Source organism: Oryza glaberrima, chromosome 2 (genome assembly GCF_000147395.1).
Source record: "Oryza glaberrima chromosome 2, OglaRS2, whole genome shotgun sequence".
Taxonomy (NCBI): Eukaryota; Viridiplantae; Streptophyta; class Magnoliopsida; order Poales; family Poaceae; genus Oryza; species Oryza glaberrima.
In genome coordinates, this window is record NC_068327.1 from 27,322,533 (window position 1) to 27,338,266 (window position 15,734).

Consider the following 15,734-nt stretch of genomic DNA (forward strand, 5'->3'; position numbering starts at 1 on the left):
GAGAAAGTAAGAAAATAATGCATGCAACTAAAGAGCTGGAGAGAGTGGGACAGCATGTAAAGCACAAAATGTAGCATCGGAGTGAATTTCTATTTACAACTTTGCAGTTGCATGTTATAATTTGTACCGAAACCTTAAGAGGAATCTATCAAAACACAAAATGTTGCAGTATTAAGCTAGCTAGGAGAATCCAAACACTAAACAGTGCATGTTAACAGTTAACACGTCATAATCAACCACCAGTCACAACACTGCCCACACGAATACAACATCATCATCATCACATATGCACATCGTGGGCAGCCCACAAGTCGCCAGCAAGACCTGAAATGACCTGAAATGAATACAAAGAATCATACCAAATCATCTAAATCGATATCAACTTTCGTATAATCGAAGGAAATTATGCTCGCTAATAACAGGACGTACTCATAACGAATACTATGTTTGTTTGTGTACATCTTCCACCGTGCCATCAAGAAAACGAATACTACAATCTCATGATGTTTGTCTATTGTCACGGTAGTCAAGGCCTCAAATCAGAATGTAGTTATCGCAACGATTCCACTCTCTAACACTGATTAATTGATTTGAAAGGGATGAATTAAAGTGGTTGCATCGTGTCATGCTAGTAGAGGAATGCATGTTCTTTCCCCCCATCAAGTTTTTCTAAGATTTAGCAGCGTATTTTTGGCCTGTGCGCACCGTGTTGCACAGAGCGCTTCAAATATGTTGTTTTTTTCCCCATCTGTACGTGGTAGCTGTGCAAAAAATGGAATGAGCAGATACTATTAACTTGGTATGCACAAAGAGGTTGAGACCATTTAATTAGTATGGTTTGGTGCACCAGAAAAGGGAGTAATGGAGGCAGAGGCAGCCATCGCCCATAAATACGCTGCCTGCCTCCATGTGAAAGCTCTGACCAAATGAATTGAATTGATGCTATTTCATGGAGTATTCATAGACCATTGGATCAGATTCAGAATTCATTTCAGACACAAAACAATCAAGAACCTTCTTTTAATCCCTGTGCACAAAGCCACATACACTCCTATCCCCCTCTACTCAGATCCCTCTCACTCATAAATCCAGCATTTAATCCTGTGTACAAACGACCTGTACCGTGCAGTCCATGCACATCAACAAGTCCACTCATTCTTAAACCCAAGCATCAAAGAAAAAAAAGAAACTAAGGTTAATTAGCAATTTTGCAAATCAAGATTAGACAACTAGCTGTACAAACAAACAAGCAGCTCTTACAGTAATGGTCGGCTGACGAGCAGTAGTAACCTATATGTCAACGAAGTGGTTTGGAGTTGGGAGTATAAAATCTTATAGAGACTTTTCATGGATGGACAAAATGCGAGTAAGAAAGGAGAAGAAAAATCTAAAAAGGATGGTAATTGGGATTAGGTGGTGATAAGCGGTGAAGAGAAGATGAAAAAGGTGAAAAAGAAAACGTGAAAAGATCACCGGAAGCGTCCGCCGTCGGCGAGCTTCCTGGAGCGGCACCGAGTAATGGAGGCGGCGGAGGAGAGGTTGTGGAGCGGCGATGGCCGTAGCTCGCAGGAGAAGGTGCCTGGGTCGGGCGGATGGGCGTGGCGGTGGCGGCGCCCGGGGCTGGGCCGCACGAGAGGGCTGAGGCAGACGGCGAAGCCCGATGGCATGGTGCTGGTTTGGCGCCGCCGGCATGGGGTCCTCCGCATCGGTGAAGGAGATGGCTGCCATGGGGGATCAGTCGGCGAGCTGCTCTCCTCGTCGCTGCCGTCGCAGTCCCGCTCCGGCGAGAGCCCACGGTTGCTGACCACGCGGCAGGAGCGCCTAGGCGGGGGCGACGAGGCGGCTGCGGCTGCGGCTGGCGCTGGCGGCTGCTTCTTCCGGCGGCGCGGCATGAACCCGGCGAGCCAAGAACGGTTTCTGCTCTCCCTGTTGTCGCCTCCCTTGTCCTTCTCCTCCGATCTGTGACGGTGGTGGTGGTGGCCGAAGAGCGTGGCGATGACGGAGAACTTCCCCGCGCGCCGCTTCTCGTACCCGATGTCCCCCTCCTCGAGCCCGCCGCTGCTGCCGTAGGCGGGGCCGACCTGCGGCGTCCGGAAGAAGAGGAGGCTGGGATGATGCTTAAGCGCGCCGCCGCCGCCGCCGCCCGAGGAATCCGACTTCCTGCGGGACACGTACGGCGACACCGACCTCGGGAACGCCGGCGCCGCCGCGGCCGGTGGCGCAGCCGGAGGAGGAGGCGACGACGACGCCCCGTTCTGCGGGGCGGCGAGCGCGAGCAGGCGGTCGTTGAGGCACGTGGCGCAGACGCCGCCGCCCGCCTGGTACGGGTGCTTCTTGCACCTCATCCCCATCTCATCGACTCATCTCGCCGCCGTCGCCGCCGCCGCCGCCGCGCGCTCCGGCCACGAGGAAGGAGCAATCTACAACGGCGCACGCGCACCTGCCTTCCTTCTTCCCCTTCCCTTCCCTTGAAATTTGGGCGAGTTTTTTAAAACGGAGATTGGTGCGCGTTTTGGCGAGGGGATTTTTTTTTCCTCTTTTTTTTCGGTCCGCGACGCTGCGTCCGCGGGCTTAAATAAGCTTCGGCGAAGCGAAGGGCTTACCAAGTGCAGGGCGGACGGAGTAAATGGTGGCCTTGACTACGCTTTTGGGCGAATTTTGGTTTGATTGCGGTTGCTTTTCTATTCGTGTTTGTGAGACTTGCGAGTAGAGTAGAATAGTAGTAGATGCAGATGCATAGTAGTAGTACAAGTTGAGATAGATTTGGCACGGGACCATGCTTGGATTTGGTTGCGGTGGTGCGGCGGCTGAGCACACATGCACACCGTTGAGAGCGAGGCATACATGTTCGTTTTTATCGGCTAATCTTTGAAAAGTGTATTTTGGGTTTGGCCTATCTACACGAGTCATCTTAAAGGGATTCCTTATCTTAATTAATCCAGGGAGATGCTCTACTGTTATGGAACAAATGCTGCCACTCCACTAGCTAGCATCCCACAAATTGTTGCTTGGCCATTCGGCCTACTTTTCAGGTTCTTCCTCTCTGAAGCCTATAAACCCAAGCCGTGGACTTCCCAGACCTCTCGATTCTCAGCCTTGCTTACGGCCCTTTTTTCCTTGTCATGATCTGGTGTAGGTGATTTGGTTTATGGTTCAACCAAAAGCGAAGAATTGTCTCGTTAAACCATACGCTCCAGTGTGTCGCTGAGGTCTAGACACGTCGGTATTTATACACCATATAATTTAGAGTTAATTGCACAGTGGGCCACTTATGTTTACCAAGGTTGTAACTTGAACTAGGGAGAAGAAAATATTTTCCCTTTAGTCTAGATAAGTTTGCAAAATGATTCACTTTGTACCACTTCCCTCTCCAGCTCTCTCATCACTTTCTTCTCTACAATCTAGGAAACGTGGTGAGCTCGTGAAGGCAGCAGCACGCGGCTCAAATTCTTAATGCATCAGATCAGCATAAGCATGATTCAACTACTACCAATCAAGGATCTGCTAGCTAGGTGCTCGCTTCTTGCGTTGATTATGGGAACTGGGAGCCTGGGAGATCCTTGAGCTTCACGTCAGGTAGAGGGCACGGCCCGGAGGAGATGCTCCTTGGCGATGAGCAGTAGGCGCTCGTCGTAGCCTCCGTAAATTGGGGACATTCCCCGATGCAGTTCACCAAAGCATCAACTATGCTTGCTCCAATGCTCCACGATACGCAGTGCATGGCAGAATGTGTAGGTCGAGCAGACCACGTACGGCACCAGCAGAAATCGAGCTCGAGCAGCAATACATGGACGGCAACGTACTAGTGGAGGCCTGCGTTCTTGAACATTTTTTGTGTGTATATCCTTCTCATCTCCTTCCTCTGTTGAGCCCGCTCTCATCTCTGCTTCCTCGTCAACCACAAGTAGCTGGCCGTGATTAGGGAGGAGAGGAGAGGAAGAACACTATTTGATACTGACGTGTGGGCCACTGGTTAAAAATGCAAAGTTCGGTAATAAAACCCGGTCAAAAATAAAAAGATCTGCTGATAGCTGGTCCAATTTACAACTTGAGTAATAAAACCTGCCTTAAAGTGCAATTCACTCTATAATTTATCCTCAAGTGATTACGTTGCTGACTGTGATCTCTCAGGTAAAAAAAAAAGGCCCGACCAAAATCCATTCGGAGGGCGTGAAATCGATAGCAAATTAGCAAGTACTCGTACTATACGTACTTAATAACGCCTTGCACGAACCGCATGCACCACACGTATAAACCAGCTCGTCACTTTCTCGGGTAATATATAATCGCGTTCCAGAAGACGTTTGCGCTCATCCTGAGCCGTACTATCCATTCATCCACTCTCAGCTTTGGCACGGATGCAGTGCACCAAAAGTTATGGAAAAGAGCAACTTTCACCGCACTTAATTAGAACAGTAGAAGCTTCCCGTTTACACTGATGCTTAGTCATTAGTCACTCGAGAAAGGACCCGGTAAAACAGCAAGATCTCAAGACGTACGAGCGCGACTTTGCCGGTGTCGATCGGTTTTAATTTGGTCGCTGATCGATCACGCCGAGATGGCCTCTCGCCGCGCCATGACGGAGTGGGACGGAGATGGACTGCTCGTTCGTCTAGAGAAAGAGCACAGGGCGTAGCTACTGGTCGGTTGATTGATCGCGCGATCGATGGAGACCGACTCGAGAGACCGTGCCGGCGCGCGAGCGAGGAGGCAAGCGAAGCGCGCGCGGATGCAGCCACCGATCGGCGACCGCGCGCGCGCGCGTACGCGTCACGTCGCGCTCGTGGAGAAGCTGGCGCTGCTGGCGATGGCGCTGTCCGGGTTTCTTGTGCTCGCGCCGCGCGGGTTCGTGGAATCACGGTGGGATTGCGGCGTCACGAGGGAAAATATAGTGAAAAACGCGCGGTTGATTTTGTCGCGGGGGGGAACTGTGCAAGTGGGTAGAAAGATCAGAACGGCGACAATTCTATCGTCTTCTGGAGGGAGAAGTGTAAGGATACGTCCGTTTCTAACCTGTTCATGGAAGTGGTCATTGTCGAGATGGATTGGGATTAGTCCATCCTGCTTAATAATAATGTAAAAGAAGCTAACCTACTTGCCATTCAGCAAGCAACCAAGTATCACACGCCTCGGATATATTGCTAGTGGTTTCATTAGGGTCTATATGTTTGATTTTATTTTTTCTGATCTAAAGCATTTGGCTGCGTTTGTCCAACTCACGTCGCAAAGGAAGCTGACGAGATAGTGGAAGCGTCATCATCATTGCACTTAAACTACTCGTGTCTGGTTTACTTGTACACTCACGATGAAAATTAAGGAAAGATACCGTCAGGTTCATCGTTTTCATCTCATCGATATATATATATATATATATATATATATATATATATATATATATATATATATATATATATATATATATATATATATATATATATATATATATATGAGATTTCGGCAATGCTGTCGTACGTGTCGTGCCGACGCCACGCGTCGCAGTCGCATCTAATTCACACAGGGCTGATTAACGATTGACCAGGTAGCTTCTTGCTGATCAAATACCAGCAGCGACAGGAAGGGCAACATTATCTTCTTCTGCTTAATACTCTTAGCTTAAACGTCACGACTCAGCCAGATCATCTGTAGCACTATTTCTGCTAGTAATTAACTTTTGCTTTCTAGTACTATTAACCATCATGATCCGCGCCCCTTTCGCGGGGTCAAGCCTGAAAGCTCCACGTACGCGCCGCCACCGTGTGCTAGCTTTTTTCTCTCCCACTCTTCCATATGCACCTATATATCCATTTCCCCCTTCACAAGGGCGCCGTGAAACCGATGAATATACGAGGACTTGTCGTGCCATCCTGCCAAATCGACGTCCGCCGCGGGCTCGCGCCGCGCGCGGGACGGACGGGACATCGCCTCGCGCCCGTTCGCCGCGTTGCGCTTGCGCTTTGCTCGTGAAACGGCCGTGCGGCAGGGTGGGGGCGCGCAGGTGCAAAGCGGCCCGTGGGCGGTGGGCTCTCTCGCATCGGCAAAAAACGGGTGGCGGCTACGTCCCTTGTTCCAGGTGGCCCAACTGAACGGGGAGCTAGTTTTGGACGAGAAATTGTTCGAGAGGCTTGGGCTCGCGATAAGATGGGCCGAGACACCAGTGCTGCAAGCCGGCCACAGCCAGGGGCCAATAGCCCACTACTACGGGGACCGCTAATGCGCGGGTCCACACCCCGCTCCCCTATACGTCTCTCTCCTCCCCCTTCCTCCTCCCCTTCTGTTATCCAAATTCATTTACACTTAATAAATACCAGCTTCTGCCGTAGTGAAGCGGAGGCGCGTCGCTATATATATACCTCTTGTAAGCCGCCGTGCGGCGTTGTAACCTCACCCCAGATATAGTGAAGATATTTTGCTGGCTGGCGCCCGTGGTTTTTTCTCTCCTACTTTGGGAGGGTTTTCCACGTTAAAATCTCATGTCTTCTGTGATTGATCTATTATTCTTTATCGTTTGTTTGCCTATCGTTTCCTAACACCTTCTTCTCTTCCCTACTACAGTACACCACAAAATTATTTTGAAAAAACAAAAGTTAGAAAAATTTATGTAAAGAAATATTATATATAAATATTTGAATTTAAATTCAAATTTGAATCAGGTATGTAAACTTTTGACTTATAAACTTTGGATCTATAAACTTTAGGTGTATAAACTTTACGTGTATAGAAATACTATATATAGAAAACATTTGAATTCAAATTCAAAATTAAATCAGATATAATTCAAATTCAAATTTGAAACGGGTATATAAACTTTAGGTCTATAAACTTTAGATGTATAGAAATACTATATATAAAAAATATTTGAATTCAAATTCAAATTTGAATCGGATATATAAACTTTTGACTTATAAACTTTTGCTCTCTAAACTTTAGATGTGTAAACTTGAGATGTATAAACTTTATATGCATAACTTTATTAAAATAGGAAAGTAATGTGGTGAAAAAAAAAACCAGATGAAGATGAAGGAAGGGAAACTGATCGCAACCAGTTGGTCCTGGCGATCGATCGCGAATCAGCCTTTCCCCACTACTACTAGCAATTTGCAGTTTGATGGCGCTCGGCAGGCACACGCACAACAGGAGGACGGAACAAGTGGTGGCTCTCTCTACTTCTCTAGATGAAACGAAAAGTTTCCAGCTCAGTTTGTAGTGCCCATCGTGTCGATTGGAGTTCCTGCCACTGTGAAGCTTTTTATTCGATCGCAACTAGGACGAGTGTCAAGCTCTGATTGATTGCAGCAACTAGGAGTATAGGACGAGTGTCGATATTTGATTCGATTGCAACTAGGAAGTGCCAGTAACGTGCCAGCCTCTGAACCACACGAAGCTCAGTTGAATCAGTCCCAACTCCAGTTTCCCATGACTTGGCTCTAGATGGTTACCGAAAGGTCGCCAGACAAAACTTGATTATTACACACTGATGCTGTAAGTACGTACCTTGAGAGCAAAAAAAAGTTGCAACTACTCCTGATTCCTGAAGGATACGTAAGTGGTGACAACTTGTGCTCAAACCATGGGTCAAATGGATCCAAAACTGCTTCGTTAATAGCACTTGGTTGAAGAAACATGCTTATATACTCCATGGTCCCCTTCAATAATGGTAAAATGAGGTCCCCACATCCTCGGATATGTATCACCATCGTCGATAAAGAATTGAGGCTCAAGATCATATGCCTATGATAATGGCACATTCCATCAATCCCGAAAGCAAGGAGGGCCCCTGTTCATTAGTATGCTACAAACTGACTGACTAGCCAAATAAATACAAATTATCTTTTCAGTCTTAAAAATGTGCAATGGGCAATGGGACATTGTAGTTGATCTAAGAACATTTTGATAAGAGTTATGGATGTATGTACTAGTCATTGGTTATTGGTTAGTTCTTACGCAAGTGATATGGTATACCCTCTAATATTCAGGAATTCAAGATTTCAAGTCCCAGTGCCGACGTATACTTTCAACATCATCTTCTAAGGAAGAAAAAAAGTATGACGAGTACTAATTTAAGTCAATAATAGCTTCCTTAGTCAATAGAGTAGTTGTTAAGTCCGATGAAGTTATATTGCTGGATAATCAGGTGACAGTACTAGCAGATCATGCAATAATATAATCCAAAGTGAAAACCATTCGTATGTACCACCTCATCTCGGTTCTTTTAATAACAACTTCCACATTTAGAACGTATATAAGGGCATAAGAACTGATCAGCAGCAAACAGAACCCACCATATCACAACCACGACTTCCCTTTCGAGTAAGCATACTACCTGCTTATCATTTATATGTCAGGCTCATTTGAAAACATTTCATTTCCTTGATATAGTTTGTTTTAAATTTTGATGCATTTCAGTTAATCTTGGAAAGTATGCTTTTCTTCTATGTTATGAAACACACACCGTCTTGTGGAGTTTGTGTGACTACTTGTTTTCTGAAAGAATATGCTCAGACTGGCATCTAGCAGCATAGATGTGTTTTCTGACTATTTTATGTTCAACCATATGATACAAATGGGAAAAGGTTCAAGGCTCAAATGATAAAAGCCTTAATTACTCCATCCTTTGTATTGTGAGCATCTCTTTAAATACGTAGTGCATTGGATGCATAGAATATACTCTACAGATAACTCTCAGGAACTAGTTATTCTTACTAGCTACTCCCTCCATCCCATAATATAAAGGATTTTAAGATTTTACTTGCAATGTTTGACCACTCGTCTTATTCAAAATTTTTTGAAATTATTATTTATTTTATCTGTGACTTACTTTATTATCTACAGTAATTTAAGTGTAACTTTTCGTTTTTTATATTTGCAAAAAAAATTTAAATAAGACGAGTGGTCAAACGTTACAAACAAAAACTCAAAATCCCTTATATTATGAGACGGAGGGAGTAATTATTTGAATTTGTGCCGCTCACAGATTTGAACCCTCAAAAGATAATTCAAGCCGTCAGCAAATGGGGCAAACGGTAAAATTTGGAAGAGTTCCTTTCAAGGTTGGCTTCTCACATTCACAGTCCCGCCCAAAGGTGAGCCTTTTTGTTCTTTTCAATGTCACGATAAACTCATTCAAACAGAAATACAATTACAGAGACATCATAATCAAAATTCCTGGAATAGTTACTGCTTTTAATTAGTTCTTTGGTCGATGATAAGAGAGATTTAAAGAAATATAAGCACGTAAGGTAGATAATTTACTAATTTAATGTAAATGATTGATCATGCTTCACAGCAGGACCGATGGCAAGGAAAATCGAGCGAGCAAAGAAGCATCGAATCATACAACAAAATTCCAGAATTTCCAAATTGTCACAAGCTAGAGGAACCAGAGGACAATCAACAAACAGTACTGCTTCTATCTGGATCCCAGAACCTGTCTTCCCCCGATATTTTTCAGCTGCTATCTGTGGATGTATGTATACCAACACAACTTAATTACTCTACTATGCATTTAACTTTTCAAGAATCATTTAACTTAAAGTACAGGCCATAGTCATCCTGACTATTTGTTTGGGATCATTCATGCTGATTTAGACCGATTCAGAAACTGAATAAATTTTTGACATATATTTCATCCATTAGATATAATATACACTCCATAATACCAGTGTACTTTAATTAACAGAACATTATGCACTAAAGTACTAATGATGTGCATTATACTGTACACATTTCAGTTTGTATCATACCTTTAAAAATACATATTGCTGAAACATGTGCGTTTCATTTATTTCAAAAGTAACTAGCTGGGCGGACTGCGCAATTGCGCGGCTAGCACCCAAACAAAATCATATATTTTTCAGTATGATTTTACTTAAGATTTATTAAATAGCTATCCTTGTATTTCTAATTATATAGTTTTAAAAAGTCACACCAGCTGCTACCCCTTACTTCTGTCATATCCTTCTTTTGTTTCCTCGGTCTACCATTATTTCTATTCATTCTCCTTGAAACATCTAAAAATTGGATCTTATAGTTTTTTGAGTTTATTATCTCGTTGGGTTTCATTTTTATAATTTCTAGAAGTCCCGTCAAACGCTGCCATTATACTCATCTATGACCCGTCCATTGTCTTTTCTCTTTATTGTCATTGAGATTTTACAAATCGAACATAATAATCATTCGGGTTCATTTTTTTACTTTCTATAAGTCCCGCCAAACCGTCAGTGGCTTTGCCATTGTACTCCTTTATGGCTCGCCCGCTGCCTCCCTTCTTTATTGTCATTGAGATTTTAAAATGTATCATGATTATCATTGTTTTATTTTTACTTTTTAGAAGTTCCGAACCTTTAAAAATTGGACCTTGTAGTTTTTAGAGTTTATTGTCTTGTTGGGTTTCATTCTTTATAATTTTTAGAAGTCCCGTCAAATGATGCCACTATACACCTCTACGGCCCATCCGCCGCCTATTCTTTATTTTCATTGGGATTCTAAAATCGAATATAACTATCGTTGGAATTTATTTTTTATTTTCTAGAAGTCCTGCCAACCGTCGGCGGCTCTGTAACTATACACCTATACACCCCGCGCACGCTGCTTCTCCTTTTTATTCTTATTGAGATTTTAAAAATCGAATATGTTTATCAATGGGTTTTTTTTTTACTTTCTAGAAGTCCCGGCAACCGTCTTGCCCGTCCCTCCTTTTAATCATCATTAGGATTCTATTTGATGTTTTACTAACAGTTTTTATATATCGTATCAACTGCCACCACTATTCCTAATTAAAATCTTTTTTTCTTTTTCTAATTTATTTTTTTTAATTAATACCGTATAGTGTTTTTTTAATATTTTTATTTTTTTATCTTTTGAATTTCAGTTGAACTCTCTTTTATTTTTTATTCTGAATATTAATTAATCTCATATTGGTTTCTTATATGGATTTTTCTTTCACTATTGCTTATTTTTAATTCCGAATTTCAGTTGATTTTAAGTTGTATTCCTACTTTAACTTTTCTTTTCTTTTTGCTAATTTCGAATTTTTTTTATTTTTATTTCGAATATTAACTAATCTCGTATTGGGTTCTTATATGTACTCTTCTCTCAATAATTTTTTATTTTTAATTCCGAATTTCAGCTATTTTTAAATTATATTCTTACTTGGACTCTCCTTTTATTTTATAATTTCGGATTTTATTTTATTTTTATTTCGAATTTGTATTAATCTCGTATTGGGTTGTTATATGGAAATTTCTTTCAATATAGCTTATTTTTAATTCCGAATTTCAGCTATTTTTAGATTGTATTTCTACTTAAACTCTCCTTTTCTTTTTTTCTTTTTCTCTGATTAATGTGGGAATTTCTAGCCCCCCACAGCGAACGTGGTGTCTCCTTTTAAAGCTGTTTTAATAATATAATAGATAGATATATCAAAATAGCACTATTAATGCACTATCACACTAATAATAAAAAAAAGGACCGAACAGAGTCTGACTGGAATAGAATTAATTCATTAGATGTGATGTACATCCTTCATCCATACGATCTGTCCATGGGAAAAGTTGCACAAAGTGTGCTATCCATGTGGGTTTCTGTAGAGTACAACTGCATGCTTCGGGAATAGTGCATTCGATCAGGGCAAGGATGCCCAAGGGAAACATGAGGAGAACAGCGTACACAATGTCAATCAAGAGATCAAACAAACCATGGATGGAATCAGGGTAAAACAAATACAGTGCTTACATGTAGATTATATGAATACAGAATTGATCTAACTGGAAATTCTTTCCCTACTGCATGATTTTAATTTCAAGACTCTGCTCTCCAGTGAAAAGGTTCCTCACACAACATATCAGAAAATCAAGACTAGGCACAAAACCTGCGTAAGAAAATGGAATACTCTACAACATTAAACCAAGTTTTTCATGTGGGTTAACAAATGTCATTATGTGTAGATGACTGTGAGGGGCGTGGCAGAATTCTTGAAAAGTAAATTAGCAAACATGGTACAGAGGGGATGTGGAAGGAAGAGAGAGGACATAAGACTCCAAACAGCTCAGATGCATGCAGCTCTCTCAGTTGCAAGACTAGCTACAGCAGTTGCACGAATGGTTGGTAATTGCCAATCTGAGTCTACCAATGCAAACAACACTATCATGACTGCCATAGGGAAAGATGAACATAGAAAAATGCATGTTGCAATTGCATCTGCCGCAGCACTGGTGGCAGCCTCATGCTCTGAGGCTGCAAAGTTAACTGGAGCTAGCAGAGAACAGATTTCGACAGTCATTCACATGGGCATGGAAACTAGGTCGCTAGGGGATTTGCTCATGCTGACTACCAGCGCGGCGACCTGTAAGACCAAGAATAGAACCAGCTCATATTTCTCTATATATTGTATACTAAGTTACTTGCATGAAACTTGGTTCTTTTGCTGCAGGCTTAAAAGGAGCTAATGCCTTTAAGATGCGGAACAGGGCAATAAGCAATTATGCCTTTGAGGATCTCATGAGTAACCAGAAAGATGTCCGACTTCCTATTCGAACACCTGATGGTATATGCCCAATTAACTCATCAATGACATGCCACATTCAATTAGATTACTTCATTTTCCAGGGATACAAGATGAATGCGAAAAAAAAAAACACTTTCATTTGTGTATTCATGCAGGGAAGATCCATATCAGGATGGTTTCTGTGCACTGCAAGCATGACAAGATAATATTGAACTTAGGAAAGGAGCATAGTTTGAGAACCAGTAAAGAATGTGAGCCTCATTTTACTATCCTCTTTCTTAAGTCAAGGACCATTCACCATAGGCAGTGAAAATCTGAGGTCTTACCTTTGCTTTTAATATGCAGCTGTGCTAAATTGATTTATCCAATTGTTTAATCACCCACTTTCTTCCAGACATAATTTTTGATGAACATGGTGGGACAACAGACTTCAGCTACCCAACAGATGAACATAGCTACCATGTAATAAACCTCGCAACATCTGGTGGAAACATACAGTTATTATTTGAAGAACATGAACAATACAGCGCCTGGAAGTCATTCATCAGATACTTGATAATCAACAAGAGATCAAGGCTATCCTACTGATACATGATGTATGAAAATTCGACAATCAGTAGGGACTCATGCTCTACATTCCTTACAAACCCACACATTTCTTACGTGAACAATACCAATGATCAACATCATGTTATGGGAAGCACCATTTGTGTGGTGGTGGAACACATGACTCCATCCACAAATATGATTGTGTGTATCCTTAGTTGGTGCAGATCCCGGAAGTTATACTTCCTTTGTCCAAATAAATAAATAATAATAATGTAATAGAACTTAGTAATAGTTATTCCACCAAAATGCAGTTTATTACTAAGATGTTTGGTTGAATGATGATATCCATCCCCTGAATTATCATCTCAACGTATTTATGTATATTTTAAGATCACAGCTAGCTGGCAAAATTCAACTCAGTAAACCTGAACTGAGATGATCAGACGGGTTCCAAGGCCCTACCCCTGCCATTCTCACATATTCCATTAGCATTAACATCACAGCAGTCTTTTTACACATTTGACAGGACAATTTTGGTGTGTTTCCAACTTCAGAACTAAAAAAGGCATGAATTATTTTTGAAAGGAAGAGTTTCTGTATTTATTTGAAACATAAGTATATTTTTGAAATAAGTATGTCTGATTTCTATACTTTTTAGTGGAAGCAATAGATAAAACAATTGCATTCGCTGTAAACCACCAACCCATGAGCAAAATCGTAAGAAAAACAAGCAATTCTACAAGCAGAATAACATCACAAGACCGACATTAAGAAGGCAATAGCACAAAAAAAAACCCTACTTACATTTTAATCAACGTTGTAAGCTGAACTTGCCTAAACAAATATAATGCCGTGCTCCTTAATAGTGTCGACGACGATGCCAAGCTTCCCCTCGATCCTCTCGTTCTTCTTGGGCTCGTAGGACATGGCGAAGACGTCGGCGTCCATGGACCTCTCGGCGATGAGGCGGCCGATGGTCCTGCAGGCGTTGTCGTCGACGAGGGAGGGCAGCGTGGTCCTGAGGTCCTTGGCGTTGGTGCTGGCGACGGAGATGACCTTGCTGGTGCCCCTGTGCACGACCTTGGCGTGGACGAAGCGCTTGGAGAAGAAGACGTTGAGCAGGAACGGCCGCATGTACATGTCCGTGCGCTGCTTCCACGACTTGCGGTTGGGCCTCTCCTCCGCCTCCTTCCGCGACCGCCGCGTCCACGCCGCGCGCACCACCAGGGACGCGCGGTTGCTGGGCACGGGCGGCGGCGAGAGCGCGAGGTGGGCGATGGAGGCGGACCACGAGAGCGGCGGCGACGGCCGGAGAGAGGGCGGAGGTGCGCGGCGCGGGGGGAGAGTGGCGGCGGTGGGGTACGCGGCGGCGGCGGCCATGGGAGCGTGGGGGTTTAGACGAGGTCGCCTTATCCTGTACTTACACCAATTCTTTTAAGAGTAAATGGCATATAGGGCCACTTCTTTTTACCAATGTGGTAAGAGTAAAAGACTAGGAAGTAGGAACAGCCGAGCAGCCCAACACTTTAAATTTGAACCCAAAAAGATTACATATAAGTTTTACTTTGGGCAATTTGCTTCTTCCCTATCTTTCCCTCTCTTCCTTGCTCTCTGTCTTCTTGAGCTTGTTGGGTTGGTGTGAAAGCTCAAACAGACAGTAACATAGAGCACTATGGAGTACCGCCCTCCGTCGCACTGCTCGCATCTCGTCAATTTGCTCCTACACCACATAGTCCCCAAGCTAGAGCAGCTCTGCGCTTGCGTCGATTGGAGGCGGCCATCTCGACGGTTTATGGTCGACGATGAGCAGGCCTAGGTCCATCCTTCGTTCATTATAGGTTAATAGCATTAGGAGGGACATAGCTTGCTCACGAGCTCATTAGTGGTGATGAGTGTGGAAGCGTAAGCGTGGATCTGGAAGAAGTGAGTTTCAGTACGTTTGAGGACATGGAGAGGAGCTCATCAAGTGGCTAATGTATCAATTAGTTTCAATTTGCAATAAATTGTAAGTCCATCCGGTTCAAAGTGAAAATATGAGATGAGATCTAGTTCATTATACAACTTTGGTAAAGAAATCATGTCCAAATTACAATTAACTCTTTTTTTAATTGCAGAAAAAGCATCATAACTATGGCGAAGCGATGGCAGTTGAGATATTCAAATTTGTCAAGAGTGTCAGAGTGACAACATGCAGTTTTACAAATTTTCATTAAAAAAATATAGATCAAAGGTACATGTTATGAAATGCTTTTACCAAATTTATCATTATCCTGCCGCAGATTATAATAGCGTACATTGTAAATGCAGAGCCATATGTGTAGCATTATCCCTTATATTAACTGACGTAATGGGTGCTTTTATTGTGGAGTATTTTACATCCTTAGAACAAGTTTAATAGTATAGCGAACTATTAGCTCTAAATCATTTATAGTCAATCTAATAGCAGGTACAATAGCAAGCTATAAGCCAGCTATAAACATTTTTAAAGAGATAAAGAAAGAGAGAAAAGAGCAGCGGACTACAGATCTGTAGCCAGCTGCAGCACAGACTCTAAGACGTAATATGTGTATGACATGTGGGACCAGGTATTAATAGTATAGTAAGCAACTATTGTATGAATTGGCTATTACATTGGCTATAGATGATTTGGAGCTAGTAGTGGGCTATACTATTAAACTTGCTC

At 42.8% G+C, this 15,734-nt stretch overlaps 2 protein-coding genes across 6 annotated transcripts; both read right to left on the bottom strand.

Moving 5' to 3' along the window:
- Positions 1 to 989: 989 nt before the first annotated feature.
- On the bottom strand, positions 990 to 2,659 carry LOC127761226 (uncharacterized). Its single transcript, XM_052285486.1, has one exon. The coding sequence runs from the start codon at positions 2,349 to 2,351 to the stop codon at positions 1,470 to 1,472; it is 882 nt and encodes a 293-aa protein (XP_052141446.1). The 5' UTR covers positions 2,352 to 2,659; the 3' UTR covers positions 990 to 1,469.
- A 7,217-nt stretch (positions 2,660 to 9,876) lies between these two features.
- On the bottom strand, positions 9,877 to 14,634 carry LOC127761267 (uncharacterized). Of its 5 annotated transcripts, none has more exons than XR_008015225.1 (3): positions 13,856 to 14,631; positions 12,829 to 12,983; positions 9,880 to 12,688 (listed from the first exon to the last, which is right to left on the bottom strand). XR_008015225.1 is itself a non-coding variant. In XM_052285538.1 (2 exons), the coding sequence occupies exon 1, from the start codon at positions 14,429 to 14,431 to the stop codon at positions 13,886 to 13,888; it is 546 nt and encodes a 181-aa protein (XP_052141498.1). In that variant the 5' UTR covers positions 14,432 to 14,634; the 3' UTR covers positions 9,877 to 12,983. The 5 variants fall into 5 exon arrangements, 2 of the variants coding, with proteins under 2 accessions (XP_052141498.1, XP_052141497.1); XR_008015226.1 differs by having other exon boundaries at positions 9,883 to 12,340; XR_008015227.1 differs by having other exon boundaries at positions 9,888 to 11,866.
- Between the last annotated feature and the right edge of the window lie 1,100 nt (positions 14,635 to 15,734).

What these genes read in the sequence shown, in the direction of transcription:
- LOC127761226 (XM_052285486.1), bottom strand. Translation starts at nt 2,351, where the DNA reads ATGGGGATGAGGTGCAAGAAGCACCCGTACCAGGCGGGCGGCGGCGTC.
- LOC127761267 (XM_052285538.1), bottom strand. Translation starts at nt 14,431, where the DNA reads ATGGCCGCCGCCGCCGCGTACCCCACCGCCGCCACTCTCCCCCCGCGC.